Raw genomic sequence first — 13,751 nt, forward strand, 5'->3', positions numbered from 1 at the left:
TGGAGGAGGACACATTGGAGGATGTGGTTGAAGACTCGGTGGGGTACACCATGGAGGTTACTGGGGACATTGTAGGGACACTGTGGAGGACGTGGTAGAGGACACGATGGGGATGTGGTGGAGGACGTGGTAGAGGACGTGGTGGAGGACACCATGGGCACGTGGTGGAGGACGTGGTGGGCACACCACGGGGATTGTTGGGAATACGGCGGGGACATGCTGGAGACGTGATGGAGGCAGTGGAGGATGCAGCGGTGGAGGACGCGGCAGAGGACACGTTGGCCTCCCACCTACCTTCAGTCAGGTTGACGCGTACAGCCGCCTGGCTGCGTGCCGCACTCAGTGCCAGCAGCACCAGCAGCACCTGCAGGGGCAGTGGCCCCACACTTAGGGGGCAAATATGGGGCCGGGGGGGGGGATATAGGGGGATATAGGGGGGTGCGTGGGGACACCGTGGGCATCCGTGTCCCCCACCTCCCCCCAGGTCGGCCGCTCAGGCCCCTTACCCTGCCGTGGGGCAGGATCCGTCCCATCCCCTCCATGCTGGCCGCCGGTGGGGACGTCACCGCTGCTGTCACCTGCGAGGACAGCCCCTATAGAGCCTGCCCCGCACATTCCGCAGCCCCTGTAGAGCACTCCCCCCCTGCCTTGAGACCCCTATGTAGGGTACATCCCCTATAGGGTAACATCCCCTATATAGGGTACATGCCCGATATAGGCTATGTCCCACCCGCCCTTCATCCCCTATAAATTATGCCCCACATGCCCTGCATCCCCTATATACAGTGCCACCCTATAGATTACACCTTGCATGCCCTGCATTCCCTATAAATTATGCCCCTCGTGCTCTACGACCCCTATATATTACATCCCCTCTACAGCATCCCCACATGCCCTGCATCCCTTATAGAGCACACCCCCTATAGAGCACACCCCCTATAGAGCACACCCCCTATAGAGCACACCCCACATGCCCTGCATCCCCTAGAGAGCACTCCCCATAAGCCTTTGTATCCCCTATATAAAGTACCTCAACTACAAATCACACCCTACATGCCCCGTGTCCCCTACAGGTTATACACCCTACAACAGAGCACGCCCCATGTGCCCTGCGTCCCCTACGCAGAGAGCATCCCCTATAGGGCACACCATGCCGCACGTGCCCGCAGACAAAACAGATCGTCCCCTATGGAGCACGCCCTGCCGCGCGCGTGCGCACGCACAAGCGCAGCGTCCCCTATAGAGCGCCGCCCCGGGGCACGCACGCGCCGAGCCCCTATAGAGCATGCCCTAGGGCTCTATAAGAGCTGCAGCCACACGCAGCATCCCCTATGGAGCGCCTACGGCACATGCAGGCTCTCCCCGACCTATAGGTACCCATACACGCGGCCCTATAGGTCCCCAAGGGCTGCTGGTGCACCCCACAAATCCTAGAGGTGCATGTGCAAAGTGCAAACTGCAGCCTGCCTGTGCATGGTGCAAGCTGCAGCCTCTTTGTACGTGGGAAGTGCAAGCTGCACCCCGTGTGCAAGTGCAAAGTGCAAACTGCACCCTGCTTATGTATGCAAAGTGCAAGCCGCACCCCACTTGCACGTGCAGAGTGCAAGGTGCACCCCCTTTGTACATGCAAAGTGCGAGGTGCACCCTGCTTGCACATGCAAAGTGCCAACTGCACCCCCTTTGTACATGCACGGTGCAAGCTGCACCCCACGTGCACATGCACTGTGCAAGCTGTACCCCACTTGCACATGCACTGTGCAAGCTGCACCCCTCTTGCACATGGAAAGTGCAAGCCGCACCCTGTGTGCACATACCCAGTGCAAGCTGCACCCCATTAATGCATGGTCAGTGCAAGCTACACTCCACTTGCACACGCAAGGTGCACACCACACCCTGTTTGCACACACACAGTGCACACCACACCCCGCTTGCACACGCACCCTGCACACCACACCCTGCTTGCACACACAGGCCATACCCCGCCTCCACGTGCACGCGCCTGTGCAAGCTGCACCCGCACCGGCTCCTCCCTGCGTGCAGCGCGGTGCAAGCCCCACCCGGGCAACCACCCCGCTTGCACGCCCGCTTTGCACGCCCGGCCTGCACAAAGGAGCCTGCCCTGAAGCTGGGGGTGTGATGCCTGGGGGCGGGGGGGGGGCTTCCCCTGAGCGTCCCGTCCCCCCCCAGCAGCACCGCTAGGCCCTGGGGTAATTAAGCCGGGCACTAATGAGGGCTGACGCTAACTAAGCCAGTTGCTTGGATACTGCTGAGCTCAGGCCCTGCAGGGCCCCCCCCCCCGGACCCTCGGTCACCCTCCCTTTATTGTCCCCCCCCCCACCCCCCAGGGTGGGGGGGGTCCTGGGATGGGGGGGGCTAAAATTGGGGGGGAGGTCTATGAATATGTCGGGGGTCCTGGATGGGGGGGCTGAATATGGGGGGGGGGCTGAAAATAGAAGGGGGGGGGTCTTCGAAAAAGGGGAGGGGGTCCTGAAAATGGGGGGGTCTGGAAAAGGGAGGGGGCTCTGGAAATGGGGGGGGTCTCTGAAATAAAGGGGGAGGGTCCCTGAAAACAAGGGGGGGGTCCCTGGATGTCGGGGGGGGGGGTCCCTGAAAAAGGGGGGCTCTTTAAAAATGGGGGGGGTGTCCCTGGATGGGGGGGGGGTTGGATGGGGGGGGCCGAATAAAGGGAAGGGGGTCCTGAAAATGGGGGGGGTCCTGGATATAGCGGGGGGGGGGCTTGGATATAGGGAGGGGGTCCCAGGCCTGGAGGGGGGTCAGAGGCCGCAGAATAGGGGAGAGTTTATTGGGCGGGGGGGGGGGGTGTCCCGGTTTGGGGGGGGGCACAGGAAGGGGGGGGGTTCCAAGCTGGATTGGAGGGGGGGCGGCACACAATGGGGTGCAAGGCTCCAGGAAGGCGGGGCAGGGGGGGATCCCAGCCTGGGGGTCTTCGCTTACAAAGGGTTTTTTTTTGATGGGGGGGGGAATTGGGGTGTGTGTAATGTGGGGAGCCCCCCCGCACCCCCCCTTTTTTACCCCCTCCCATGGCCTTACCTGGGTCGTCCGGGCTGGTGGAGCCGGAGCGGAGCCTGTGCAAGGTATGGGGGGGGGGGGGAGGCACGGAAATTTGGGGGGGGGGGGCGGGAGGTTTTTGGGGGGGTCGAGAGATTTGAGGAGGGGGTGGCGAAAATTTGGGGGGGGGGGGAATTGGGGAGGGGGATTTGGAGAGGGGGGGAATTTGGGGAGGGGGAATTTGGGGGGTTGGAATTTGGGGGGGGGAAATTTGGGTGGGGGGCGGAAATTTGGGGGATTTTGGAATTTGGGGGGGGGGGGGGGGCCTGAAATTGGAGGGGTGCAAATTTGGGGAGGGGGATGCGAATTTGGAGGGGGGGGGTAAATTGGGGGGGGGGGATTTAGGGGAGGGGAGCGGCAATTTGGGGAGGGTCCGGAGATTTTCTGGGTGGGGGCGGTCCGGAATCGCGGGGGGGGGGTCCGGGAGCTTGGCTCGAGGGGGGGGGGGGGTCACGGGGGGCCGGAGGAGCCCCCCCGGAGGCCGGGGCAGGAGCGGGGCTGCCGCGGCTCCCGGCGGCGCGGGGGCGGTGCCCGAGGGGGGCCCAGGTGGGCGGGGGCGGGCGGGGGGCGGAGCCTGCGGGGGGGCGGGGCCGGGGGGGACGAGGCTGGGGGGAGGACACCGGACCCCCCCCCCGCCCCCCCAAGCCCCCCCCCGGCAGCCGCAGCAGCGGCCGGAGGCGGAGCGGGGGGGGGCCGGGGGGCGTTTTGGGGGGGCTGCGTGGGGATGGGGGGCTTGTGGGGGGGGCTGCGTGTCCGTGGGGTTGGGGGGGGGGGGGCTGCGTGGGGTTGGGGGGGGTTTGGGGGGGCTGCGTGGGGTGTTGGGGGCTGCGTTTGGGGGCGTCCGAGGAGGGGGGGGGGGGGGGTTGGGGTTGGGGGTGTGCGTGGGGGGCGCTGGGTGTGCCCGTGGGGCCGTGGCACCGCGGGGCTGTGCGCGGTCACATGCGTGTGTCATGGCCACGTGTGTGTGGGGTCACGCGGGTGCGGGCGTGTGTCACGCGTTCCTTGCACACGCGCTGAGGTGCACGCACCCCACCTCCTTGCACAAGTCCTTGGCCCATGATTCCCTGCACACGCTCTCAGCGCCTTGCACACCTGCCCAGCTCCTTGCACATGTACTCAGCACCTTGCACACATGCCCTGCTCCTTGCATGCATGCTCAGCTCCTTGCACACATACCCACCTCCTTGCACACTCACCCAGCCCCTTGCACACATACTCAGGGCCTTGCAATCTCACCCAGCTCCTTGCACTCATATGCAGGGCCTCGCACACTCACCCAGCCCCTTGCACATGTACTCAGGGCCTAGCACACCCACCCAGCTCCTTGCACACCCACCCAGCTCCTTGCACACCCGCCCATCTCCTTGCGCATGTGCCCAGCTCCCAATCCCCACACATTCCCCCCCCCCCCCCACTGTCCCTGACACACGCGCTCATCCCCACTAATCTGGGGGGGGGGGGGGGGCGCATCCTGCCCATGGGATGATGCAGCCGGGCGGCTGAACCCTGCTGGCCCCACGCTTGGGGGGTTGCCCCACACCTGGGGGGGGGGGGGGGGGGCACCCACCTTCCCCCAGTCCTGGCCGTGGGTGCAGGATGCAGCCGGGTGCAGCCGCGGGGGGGCCGGTGCTGTTGGGCACCCATCCTGCTGGGTGCTGTGCAGGGTGCTCAGCTCCCATCCTGGGGCACCCCGCGCTCGGCTCCCATCCTGCTGGGGGGAATTCGGGACCCGCCCCCCCCCGCCCCCCCCCGATTCCCATTTTGGCCGGATATTCGGGGGATTTTTGAGCGCTCAGAAAAAGGGCTGTTTTCACCCCAAAGAGTGGGAGAGGAGAAGCGATTTCATCCCTCGGAGGGAAATAAAAATTTGGGGATAATTCACCTGCTTTTGGGGTGTTTCTTCCCTTCCTCACCCCCCCCCCCCCCCCCCCCCCGCAGCTCTGTTTCCATTTGGGGTAGAATTGCCTCAAAACCCAGGGTTTTGGTCAACCAGAAAGTACCAAAATTGGGACCCTGGGGCCGGAGGGTCACTCTTTGGGTTTTAATTTTAATTTTGGTTAATTTCCTTATTTCTTTATTTTCGGGGGGTTTCTGTTCATTTGTTTAATTTATATTTGATTTTTTTTTACACACTTTTAAATTTTTTATTTGGTAATTTCTTTATTATTATTTTTAAGTAATTTGTTTATTTTTATTTTTTTGTGGTTTTCTCTTTGCCTTTTAAATTTGTTATTTCTTTAATTTTGGGGGTTTCATTTTTTATTATTTTTTTAATTTGGGGGATTTAATTTTCATTTTTATTTTATTTTTATTATTTTATTTTATTTTATTTCATTTTATTTTTACATTTTGTTTTCATTTACTTTTTTTTAATTTTTATTTTTATTATATTTTTACATTTTGTTTTCGGTTTTTCATTTTTTTTGCTTTTTATTTTTATCTTCGTTTTTTTTCCATTTATATTTTTCATCTTTTAATATTTGGGGGAGTTATTTTTTGATTACTTTTATTATTTCTGAATTTTCTTCTTTTTATTTTTTTCTATGTTTCTAAAATTAAATTTAAAGAAAGAACCAATAATTTAATTTAATAATTTAATTTCCTTATTCCATTTCTCTCCCCCGCTGGGGGCGCGGAGCTCCGGCCCCCCCCGGCCCCGCCGCCTTGGTGCAGACCGGCCGCGCCTGCACGGCCGCGGGAAGGGGCCGGGAGAGCCCAACCGGGAGGCGCGGGGGGGGGGAGGGCCTGCGGCTCGGGGCTCCCTGCAGGTACCGGGTGGGGGGAGTCGGGGGGGCAATGAGGGTAATGGGGGGGCCCCGATGGACCCCATAAGTAATGAGGGGGCTGGGCAGTGCCCCATAGTTAATGCGGGGGGGTACCAAATAACCCCCCATAGGTAATGGGGGGGCTGGGCAGTGCCCCATAGTTAATGGGGGGGTCCCAAATAGGTCCCCATAGGTAATGGGTGGTTTGGGCAGTGCCCTGTTTTTATCTGGGGGGGTCTGGGCAAGATTTGGAAATAATGGGGGGGTCCAGGGTAGCTGCTGCTCGAATTTGGGGGGCACTTGGTAGTTCCCTGTTGGTAACTGGGGGGGGTCTGGGCAGTGTCCCCTAGTTAATGGGGGGGCTCCCCCCCCCAATCCAGGGGGAGTCTGGGAGCTGCTCAGGCAGGCTTGGTGATGGGTGACACCATGGGGGGGGGGGGGCATCAAGTGGGGGACACCAAGGGAGAGTGTCACCATAGGTTGGGTGACACCATGGGTTGGGTGACACCATGGGTTGGGTGACACCATGGATTGGATGACACCAAGGGGATAGGTGACATCATGGGTTGGGTGACACCATGCGTATGGGTGACACCAAGGGGTGGGTGACACCAAAGGAGAATGACACCATGGGTTGGGTGACACCAAGGGGAGGGTGACACCATGGGGAGGGTGACACCAAGGGGAGGGTGACACTGTGGGAATGGGTGATACCATGGTGTGGATTGGTCACCCAATCTTTTGCCGTGGAGGTCCAATCTTTTGCTTGTGGGGTCCCAATCCTTTGCCCGTGGAGGCCCAATCCTTTGTTTGTGGAGGCCCAATCCTTTATTTGTGGAGGTCCAGCCCTTTGCCTGTGGAGGTCCAGTGCTTTTCTTCTGGAGGTCCAATCCTTTGCCCATGGAGGCCCAATTCTTTGCTCATGCAGATTCAATCCTTTGCTCGTGGAGGTCCAATCCTCCATCCTGCTCTGCTCACACAAGTCAGGGTGATGGCTTTGTTTCTCCCAACAGGCACTCAGAGCACCCAAGCAGAGCACAACCAAGCGCCGGAGGAGGACTTGGAGACTGATACCCCAGAGTGGAGTCTGGTGAGGCAGGAGGCCGGTGCAGAGGATACCTGCAAAGCCACCAGCCAAGCAGAAGAAGCCAAGCAGAAGCCACATCGATGCTCTGAGTGCGGCAAGACCTTCTGCTGGAGAACCAGCCTGAGGTGACACCAGCGGAGCCACACCGGGGAACGACCCTACAAGCGCCTGGATTGCGGGAGGACCTTCGGCAACTTCTCTGACCTGGTCACCCCCCTCCACATCCACAAGGGAGAGTGGCTGTACAAGTGCTGTACTGTGGCGAGGAACAGGGGGTGTGCGCGGGGGGCGATGTGCCACGGATCGTGGGGTCATAGAATGGGGTGGGTTGGGAGGACCCTTAAAGATCACACCTTTCACATGATGAGGTTGCTCCGGGTGTGTCTCCCACCTTGGAGATGCTCCAGACCACCTGGATGTGGACATCCTGATGCTGGTTGAGCTGGGAGCAGGTGGAGGTGCCTTCCAACCCCAACCCTTGTGTGATTCTGTGCTCAATGCCCCGCCCAACCTTGAGCTCTTCCAGTGTTGAGGCCACCCATTGGCTTCCTTGGGCAACCTGTCACGGTGTCCTACCGCCAAGGGGGAGGAATTTTGGGGATGTGGTGCCCCCCCCTTGGTCTCCTGTGAGGCTGGTGACCTCAGGAGGGCAATTTGGAGATGTCTGGGGGACACTGATGCCCCTTGAAGGTGTTTCTTGGGGTAGAATGAGGGTTTTTGGGTCTTAAGTACAGATGTGGCCATGTAGGAGATTGCCCTAGGTGCCTTTGGTGGGAGGCAAGGGTCTTGCGTTGCCCGTGGGACCATCACACCCAAGACCCTCCCAGCATCTCCGTAGGGTCCGTGCAGAGAAGAATGAGTGTACGGAGGAAACGCTGCCTAGTAAACAGAAGCACTCTGTATTTTATTTTCTCTATAAAATAATGCTGAAAATAATTTTCCATCCAGCCTTTCAGATTCATGTACTGTTCACTTCTCAGCTTTACTCCAAGTCCTGCTTGACACTCTCACTTCCCTCCAACATCGCGTCCTCCTCTTTCCACTCAGCGCAGAAAACATCACTCTGTTTCGACCCAAATATTCACTTTCACGTGTTTTGCTGCAGAATTTTTCTCCTGGCGGCCCCGTGCTGATGTGGGTTTGGTTTGTGAGTGCTGATAACGTGGGGATGGCTCAGCTATTGCCCGATGGTGTTTGCACAATGTCATTAAATGAGAGAGGATGGGGTCTAGGGGGTCTTTCCCTTCTCCCCAGTGACCACCTCGATCCAAACCCTTCCCAATTCTGAACTCTAAATGCTGGAGACAAAACTTGCTGGAGGATTCCCTTAAATCCCAAACACGTCTCCCGAGCTGTTTGATTATGGCAGTTCTGTTTATTCCACGTTCAGCTCCATGCAAGAAATTTGGAGCATCCCTCCGTTACAAAGATCCCACTTCCCCCACCCCCCAAAAAAAAAAAAAAAAAAAAAAAAAAGCGCCGCGGAGGTCGGTTTTCCCCCTTTCTTAACCCAAAAGCGAGAAAGCGCTGTTGGGATGCTCACCCAAGGGATGCTCCCCAGGAATCTTTGTGCGTGGGATAAAGCAAAGCGGGGAGGATGCCTTGGCCCCCTCTGTACCCTCCCCCCCGTGCCCGCAGTGCTGCTCGGGGCCGGTTGCAGCCCGGTTGCTGCTGCGGGGGCACAGGAAGGGGCTGGGACAAGGGCGAGCGGCGGCGGACGACGGGGACCGGTGAGGGGGTGATGGAGACTGGGGGGAGCCCCCATCTCTGGGGACAAGCAGAGGGGCTGCCCCCCTCCACCCCAAACCCATTTTGCACCCTTTTACCCCTTTTTCCCCTCCTTTGCCCCCTTTTCCCTTCTTCCGCCCCCCTTGTCCCTTCCTTTGCCCCCTTTTCCCTCCGTTTTTTCCTTTTTCCCTCTTTTCCCACCCTTTTCCCTCCTTTTCCCCTCTTTTTCTCCCTTTCCTCCCTTTTTCCCCTCCTTTTCCTTCCCTTTTCCACCCTTACCTTCCCTTTCCCTCTTTTTCTCTCCTTTTCCCCTTTCCCCCCTTTCCCTCTGTATTTTTTTGCCCTTTTCCCTACCTTTTCCCCCCTTTCTTCTGCTTTTCCCCTTCCTTTTACATTTTTTCCTCTTTCTCCCCTTCCCCTCCTTTTCCCCTTTTACCCCTTTTCCCTCACTTTCCTCTCCTTTTTTTACCCAATTTCCCCCCATTTTTCCTCCTTTTCCCCTCCTTGTTCCCCCCTTTTCCTTCCCTTTTCCTCTCTTCTCCCCCCTTTCACCCCTCTTTCCTTCCCTTTCCCTTCCCTTTCCCTTTTCCCTTTCCCTTCCCTTTCCCCCTTCCCCTCCTTTTCCTCCTTTTCCTTCCCTTTTCCCATCCTATTCACCATTTCCCCTCCTCTCTCCCTTCCTTTTCCTCCTTTCCTCCCCTTCCCCCCTATTTTTCTCCCTTGCCCCCCCCATTTTCCTCCTTTTTCCCCCCTTTCCCCCCTTTCTCCCTTTTGTCAGTGGATGCTGATGTCCCAAATCAAGCAGCAAATGTGGGGCTGAGCCCCAGGAGTTTTTTTTTTTATTTTATTTGGGGGGGGGGGGAGGGAAGGGGAGAGCCCATGCAGGAGCAACACCAGGTGGTGGAGCAGGGCTTCAGGTCCAGGTTTGGGGCAGCCCCTCCACCCCACACCTTCTCCATGTGGAGCTGGATGGCCAAGCCCTCCTATGGGATTTCCACAGAATCACAGAATTTTAGGTCGGAAAAAACCTCTAAGATCATCAAATCCAACTTTTTAGCGGGCGCGGCTGCAGGCAGGGTTCTCATCCCCACAGCTATGGGGAGGACGAGCAAGAAGGGAAAGGGAAATCCCAAAGACTAGGTAGAACAAGAAATGGCAGAGGATAAGGATGAGGACGAGGATGAGGATGAGGACGAGGATAAGGAGCCAACACAAGTCCCATCTTAGTGACCTCGTTGGGCATTTTGGGGCCAGAAAGACTGATTTCAGTGATGTTCTCCTCGTCTTGGCTTCAGGCTGAGGTTAAACCTCATGGGTGCTGTTAATTTGTGAAATCTCAAGCATTTGGGGGATTTTCTTCTTGCTCCCCGGCAGAAGTCAGGTTTTGTACCTTCTGTAGTGAGCAAAGAGGGGAACATTATTTCTTTGTCTTTTTCCTCTTTTTTTTTTTCCCTCTTTCTCTTATTTTTGCCTCGACTGCCTTATGTATTCTTATATTTAATAAAATCCTGATGAGTTTCCTTGCGAGTTACCCACTCTGGCCCCTCCAGGGAAGGGGAGGAGATGCAGCCTGTGGGTCAAGGAATTGCTTTATCCCACCCGTGCACCCCATGCTGGTGTGCAACCCAAGCCCATCTCTGGGTAAAACATCCAAGAACAAGTCAAACGGCTTTAGAAACCACGATGCCAAATAATTCCCAACTCGAAACCAGCCTTACCCCATGCTCTGGCTATCCTAAAGAACATCTCCATGAGAGCAAATCTCTGTCAGTACCAGCATTTCCTCACCTGCAAACCCAGGGGGATTTCTTCTCCTGTTTCATCCCAATAAACTGAACTCAAGGTTTAATTTCCACAAGCCCAACCACATTTTGGCTTCTCCAATTGAGGCCTCCTGTTATTTTGCTTTTGGTTTCATGGAATTTGGTATCACCCCTCCCTTACCCTGACATCCCTTGTGAGCCTCTTTTAAAAGCAAAATATCATGAAATCCAGCCTGAACAGCAAATTCAATTTGCAGACACCAATGCAAACCCTGCGTGAGATGCAAGCTGTACCTTAAATTCATTTCTTTACCAAAATTTTCAGGAAGCCCCGATGGGGGCTGCACACCGAAGGATTCTCCCCCCTGGAGCTGCTCTCCCGCCTGTCTTTGTGCATGGGATAAAGCAAAGCAGGGAGGATGCCCAGCCCCCCCGCAGCCCCCTCATGACCGCAGCCCCTTCTGCAGCACTGCTCGGGGCCAGTTGCAGCCCGGTTGGGTGTGCAGAGACACAGGAAGGGGTTGGGACAAGGGCGAGCGGAGGCTGCAGCGGGGGAGGGTGGAGAGCTGGGGGGAGGGGGTCTGGGGGTGTAAAGCAGGGGGGTGGTGGAACAGGATTGGGGTCCTCCAGGACTCCCCAACCCCCCATCCCATTGCGAGCGGGTTGGTTTCACGCATCCCCCCTCCGCCACGCGTTTGCATCATGAACCGCGTGTCGGGGCTGGTGCAGAGCGAAGCACACCTTGCAGGTGGGTTGAGCCCCCCCCCCCTTTAAAAAAAATAAAAAATAAGGGGGTGGAGGGGTGAGGACGGAGGGGATGGGGTGGGGGAAGCTGTGGCGCGGCAGGCTTGGGGAGGGATTCGGCGAGCACCTGGAAGGATGTGTGCCGCGGGAGCGGGCACGGCTGCGTCAAGATCTTCTCTCTGTTGCCGCAGGGATGGGGAGGATGAGCAAGAAGGAAAATGGGAAGGCGAGGCACACAGTGCACGTGCAGGTGGGGGAAGACATCGTGGTGATAGAAGATGATGCGGAGGAGCTGGGGCACGGCGAAGGCTCAGAAAGCTGGGAAGGACATGAAGCCAGGCAGGGGTTGCAAGAAGGTGAGCAGGGAAGCATGGGTGGCGAAAGAAAGCCACGGGTGAAAGCCAAACGCAGGAAGGGAGCATATAAATGCAACGAGTGCGGGACGACGTTCAACTGGAGGCATAACTTGGTCCGTCACCAGCGCCTGCACACAGGCGAGCGGCCCTACAAGTGCTCCGAGTGTGGGAAGGGCTTCAACGACAGCTCCCCGCTGCTCATCCACGAGATGCTCCACCGGGGAGAGAAGCCCTACAAGTGCCTGAGCTGTGGGAAGAAATTCATCCAGAGCTCCCACCTCATTGCCCACCAGTCCGTGCACACTGAAGAGAAGCCCTATGTGTGCCCCGACTGCGGGAAGCGCTTCGCCCGCCACCAATACCTCATCATGCACCGCCGTGTCCACACGGGCGAGAGGCCCTACGAGTGCCAGGACTGCGGGAAGAGCTTCCGCAAGAGCTCCGACCTCGTCCGCCACAAGACGGTGCACACGGGTGAGAAACCCTACAAGTGCCCCGTGTGTGGGAAGGGTTTCACCCAGAACTTCCGCTGTAACGCGCATAAAAAGGTCCATCTTGTGGAGAAGGTTGACCATCAGGATTCTCCATTGCAGGACACCCAGCAGAGCAGCTCTGAGACCATGGCCTCACCAGGTAACCACCCTTTACTCAAAATCGATGTTTTCTCCTCCAAATTTCTCCCTTCCCTGGATAAGCCTTTCCTGCATCCTGGTCATGAATTGTGGGAAGAGGGAGAATGAAGCCACGCACAGAAAATGGCTCCCATACTGTTATCCTAAGGTCCCGCACGTACCCATGAGCAAAGCTCCATTCCCCATAGTGGGTCTATCCTTGAGAACCTCTGTGGGTTGAGCTGGGGCTGTGCATGAGGTGGGAAGGTGAATGGGGTGGGAATTTCAATGGGATGAGAAGATCAATGGCATGGGTAGGTGCATGGGGTGGGAAGGTGAATGTGATGGTAAGGTCAATGGGATGGGAAAGTCAATGGGATGGGAAGGTCAGTGGGATGGGAAGGTGAATGGGATGGGAAGGTCAGTGGGATGGGAAGGTCAATGGAGGGGGAAGGTCAATGGGATGGGAAGGTCAATGGGGTGGGTAAGTTCAATGGGATGGGAAGGTTAATGGAATGTGAAGGTCAATGGGATGTGGAGACTCTTGATTTTCTGTGGGCCAACTCCCATCTCATCCCTGTTCTCCACCAACAGGTGCTGGTGGTCACAAAGAGGAGAAACCCCAACCAGTTGACTCCCAGCAGGCAGAAGCAAATGGCCCCAGCGTGAGGACGGAGGAAGGGGCTGTGTGCCAGGATCCCAAGCAGGATGAGGCCCTAAAAGAGCAGGCAGAAGTGGAGCCATGCCCTGGGCAAGGGCAGGAGGAGCTGGATGCTCCTGAAGGCACTTTGGAGGATCCCAAGGAGTCAGGCGTCCATCCAAGTATCCGTGTTGAAGGGCGGACGTACGAGTGTACCAACTGCAGGAAAACCTTCCACTGTAGCAACAGCCCTGAGCCAACACCAGCAGCTGCACGCGGTGGAGCAGCCCCACAAGTGTCCTGAGTGTGGGAAAAGCTTTGATGACAGCTCCGACCTTGCTTCCCACCAGCTGGAGAAGTGCTGCAAGTGTCCCGACAGCGGGATAAAACTCGGTGACAGCACCAAGCTCCAAAAGCAGAGCTTGGTGCACAAACCTGAGAAATTCTATCTCTGCTCTGACTGTGGGAAGTGCTTCAGTCGCCGTTCCAACCTCAACCAGCACAAGAAGCTCCACACCGGGGAGAGACCCCACAAATGCCCCGAGTGCGGGCTGAGCTTCACCAACACCTCACACCTTATCGTTCACTATCGGATCCACACCGGGGAGAGACCCTACAGGTGCCATGAGTGTGGGAAGGGCTTCACCATGAGCACCAAATGCCTGAAGCATGAGAGGACCCACACGGGAGAAACTCCCTACAGGTGCTCCAAGTGTGGGAATTGCTACAGGACCAAGATCTCCCTGATGTCCCACATGAGGATGCACATGCATTAGGATGCGAGAGGAGCAGGTTGTGCTCTGCAAGGAGAATTTGCTATAAGGACAAGCTTTGGGGGATGCTCCAGCACCATTTGGGACAGGGTTCTTCTTCCCCAAGCCTCCCAGAAGCAGAGAAATGGGGCCAAAGGCAAAGCTCAGGGAGTCCCCTCGGAAAGCATCCTCCCTGCTGCGTCTCCTCTTGTTTGCAGCAGGTCTGTGTGGCTCCC

The 13,751-nt window shown here is 57.2% G+C and overlaps 1 protein-coding gene across 1 annotated transcript in view; it reads left to right on the forward strand.

Moving 5' to 3' along the window:
• Positions 1-13,751, forward strand: part of LOC118260323 (zinc finger protein 420-like) — a 337,064-nt gene that overhangs the window by 320,342 nt on the left and 2,971 nt on the right. Inside the window, 3 exon segments of the mRNA XM_050716048.1 lie at positions 7,041-7,157; positions 11,568-12,078; positions 13,051-13,480. Of these exon segments, the coding sequence (XP_050572005.1) occupies positions 7,041-7,157; positions 11,568-12,078; positions 13,051-13,480 (1,058 nt within the window).

This window comes from Cygnus atratus, chromosome 33 (assembly GCF_013377495.2).
Source record: "Cygnus atratus isolate AKBS03 ecotype Queensland, Australia chromosome 33, CAtr_DNAZoo_HiC_assembly, whole genome shotgun sequence".
In the NCBI taxonomy this organism is placed as follows: Eukaryota; Metazoa; Chordata; class Aves; order Anseriformes; family Anatidae; genus Cygnus; species Cygnus atratus.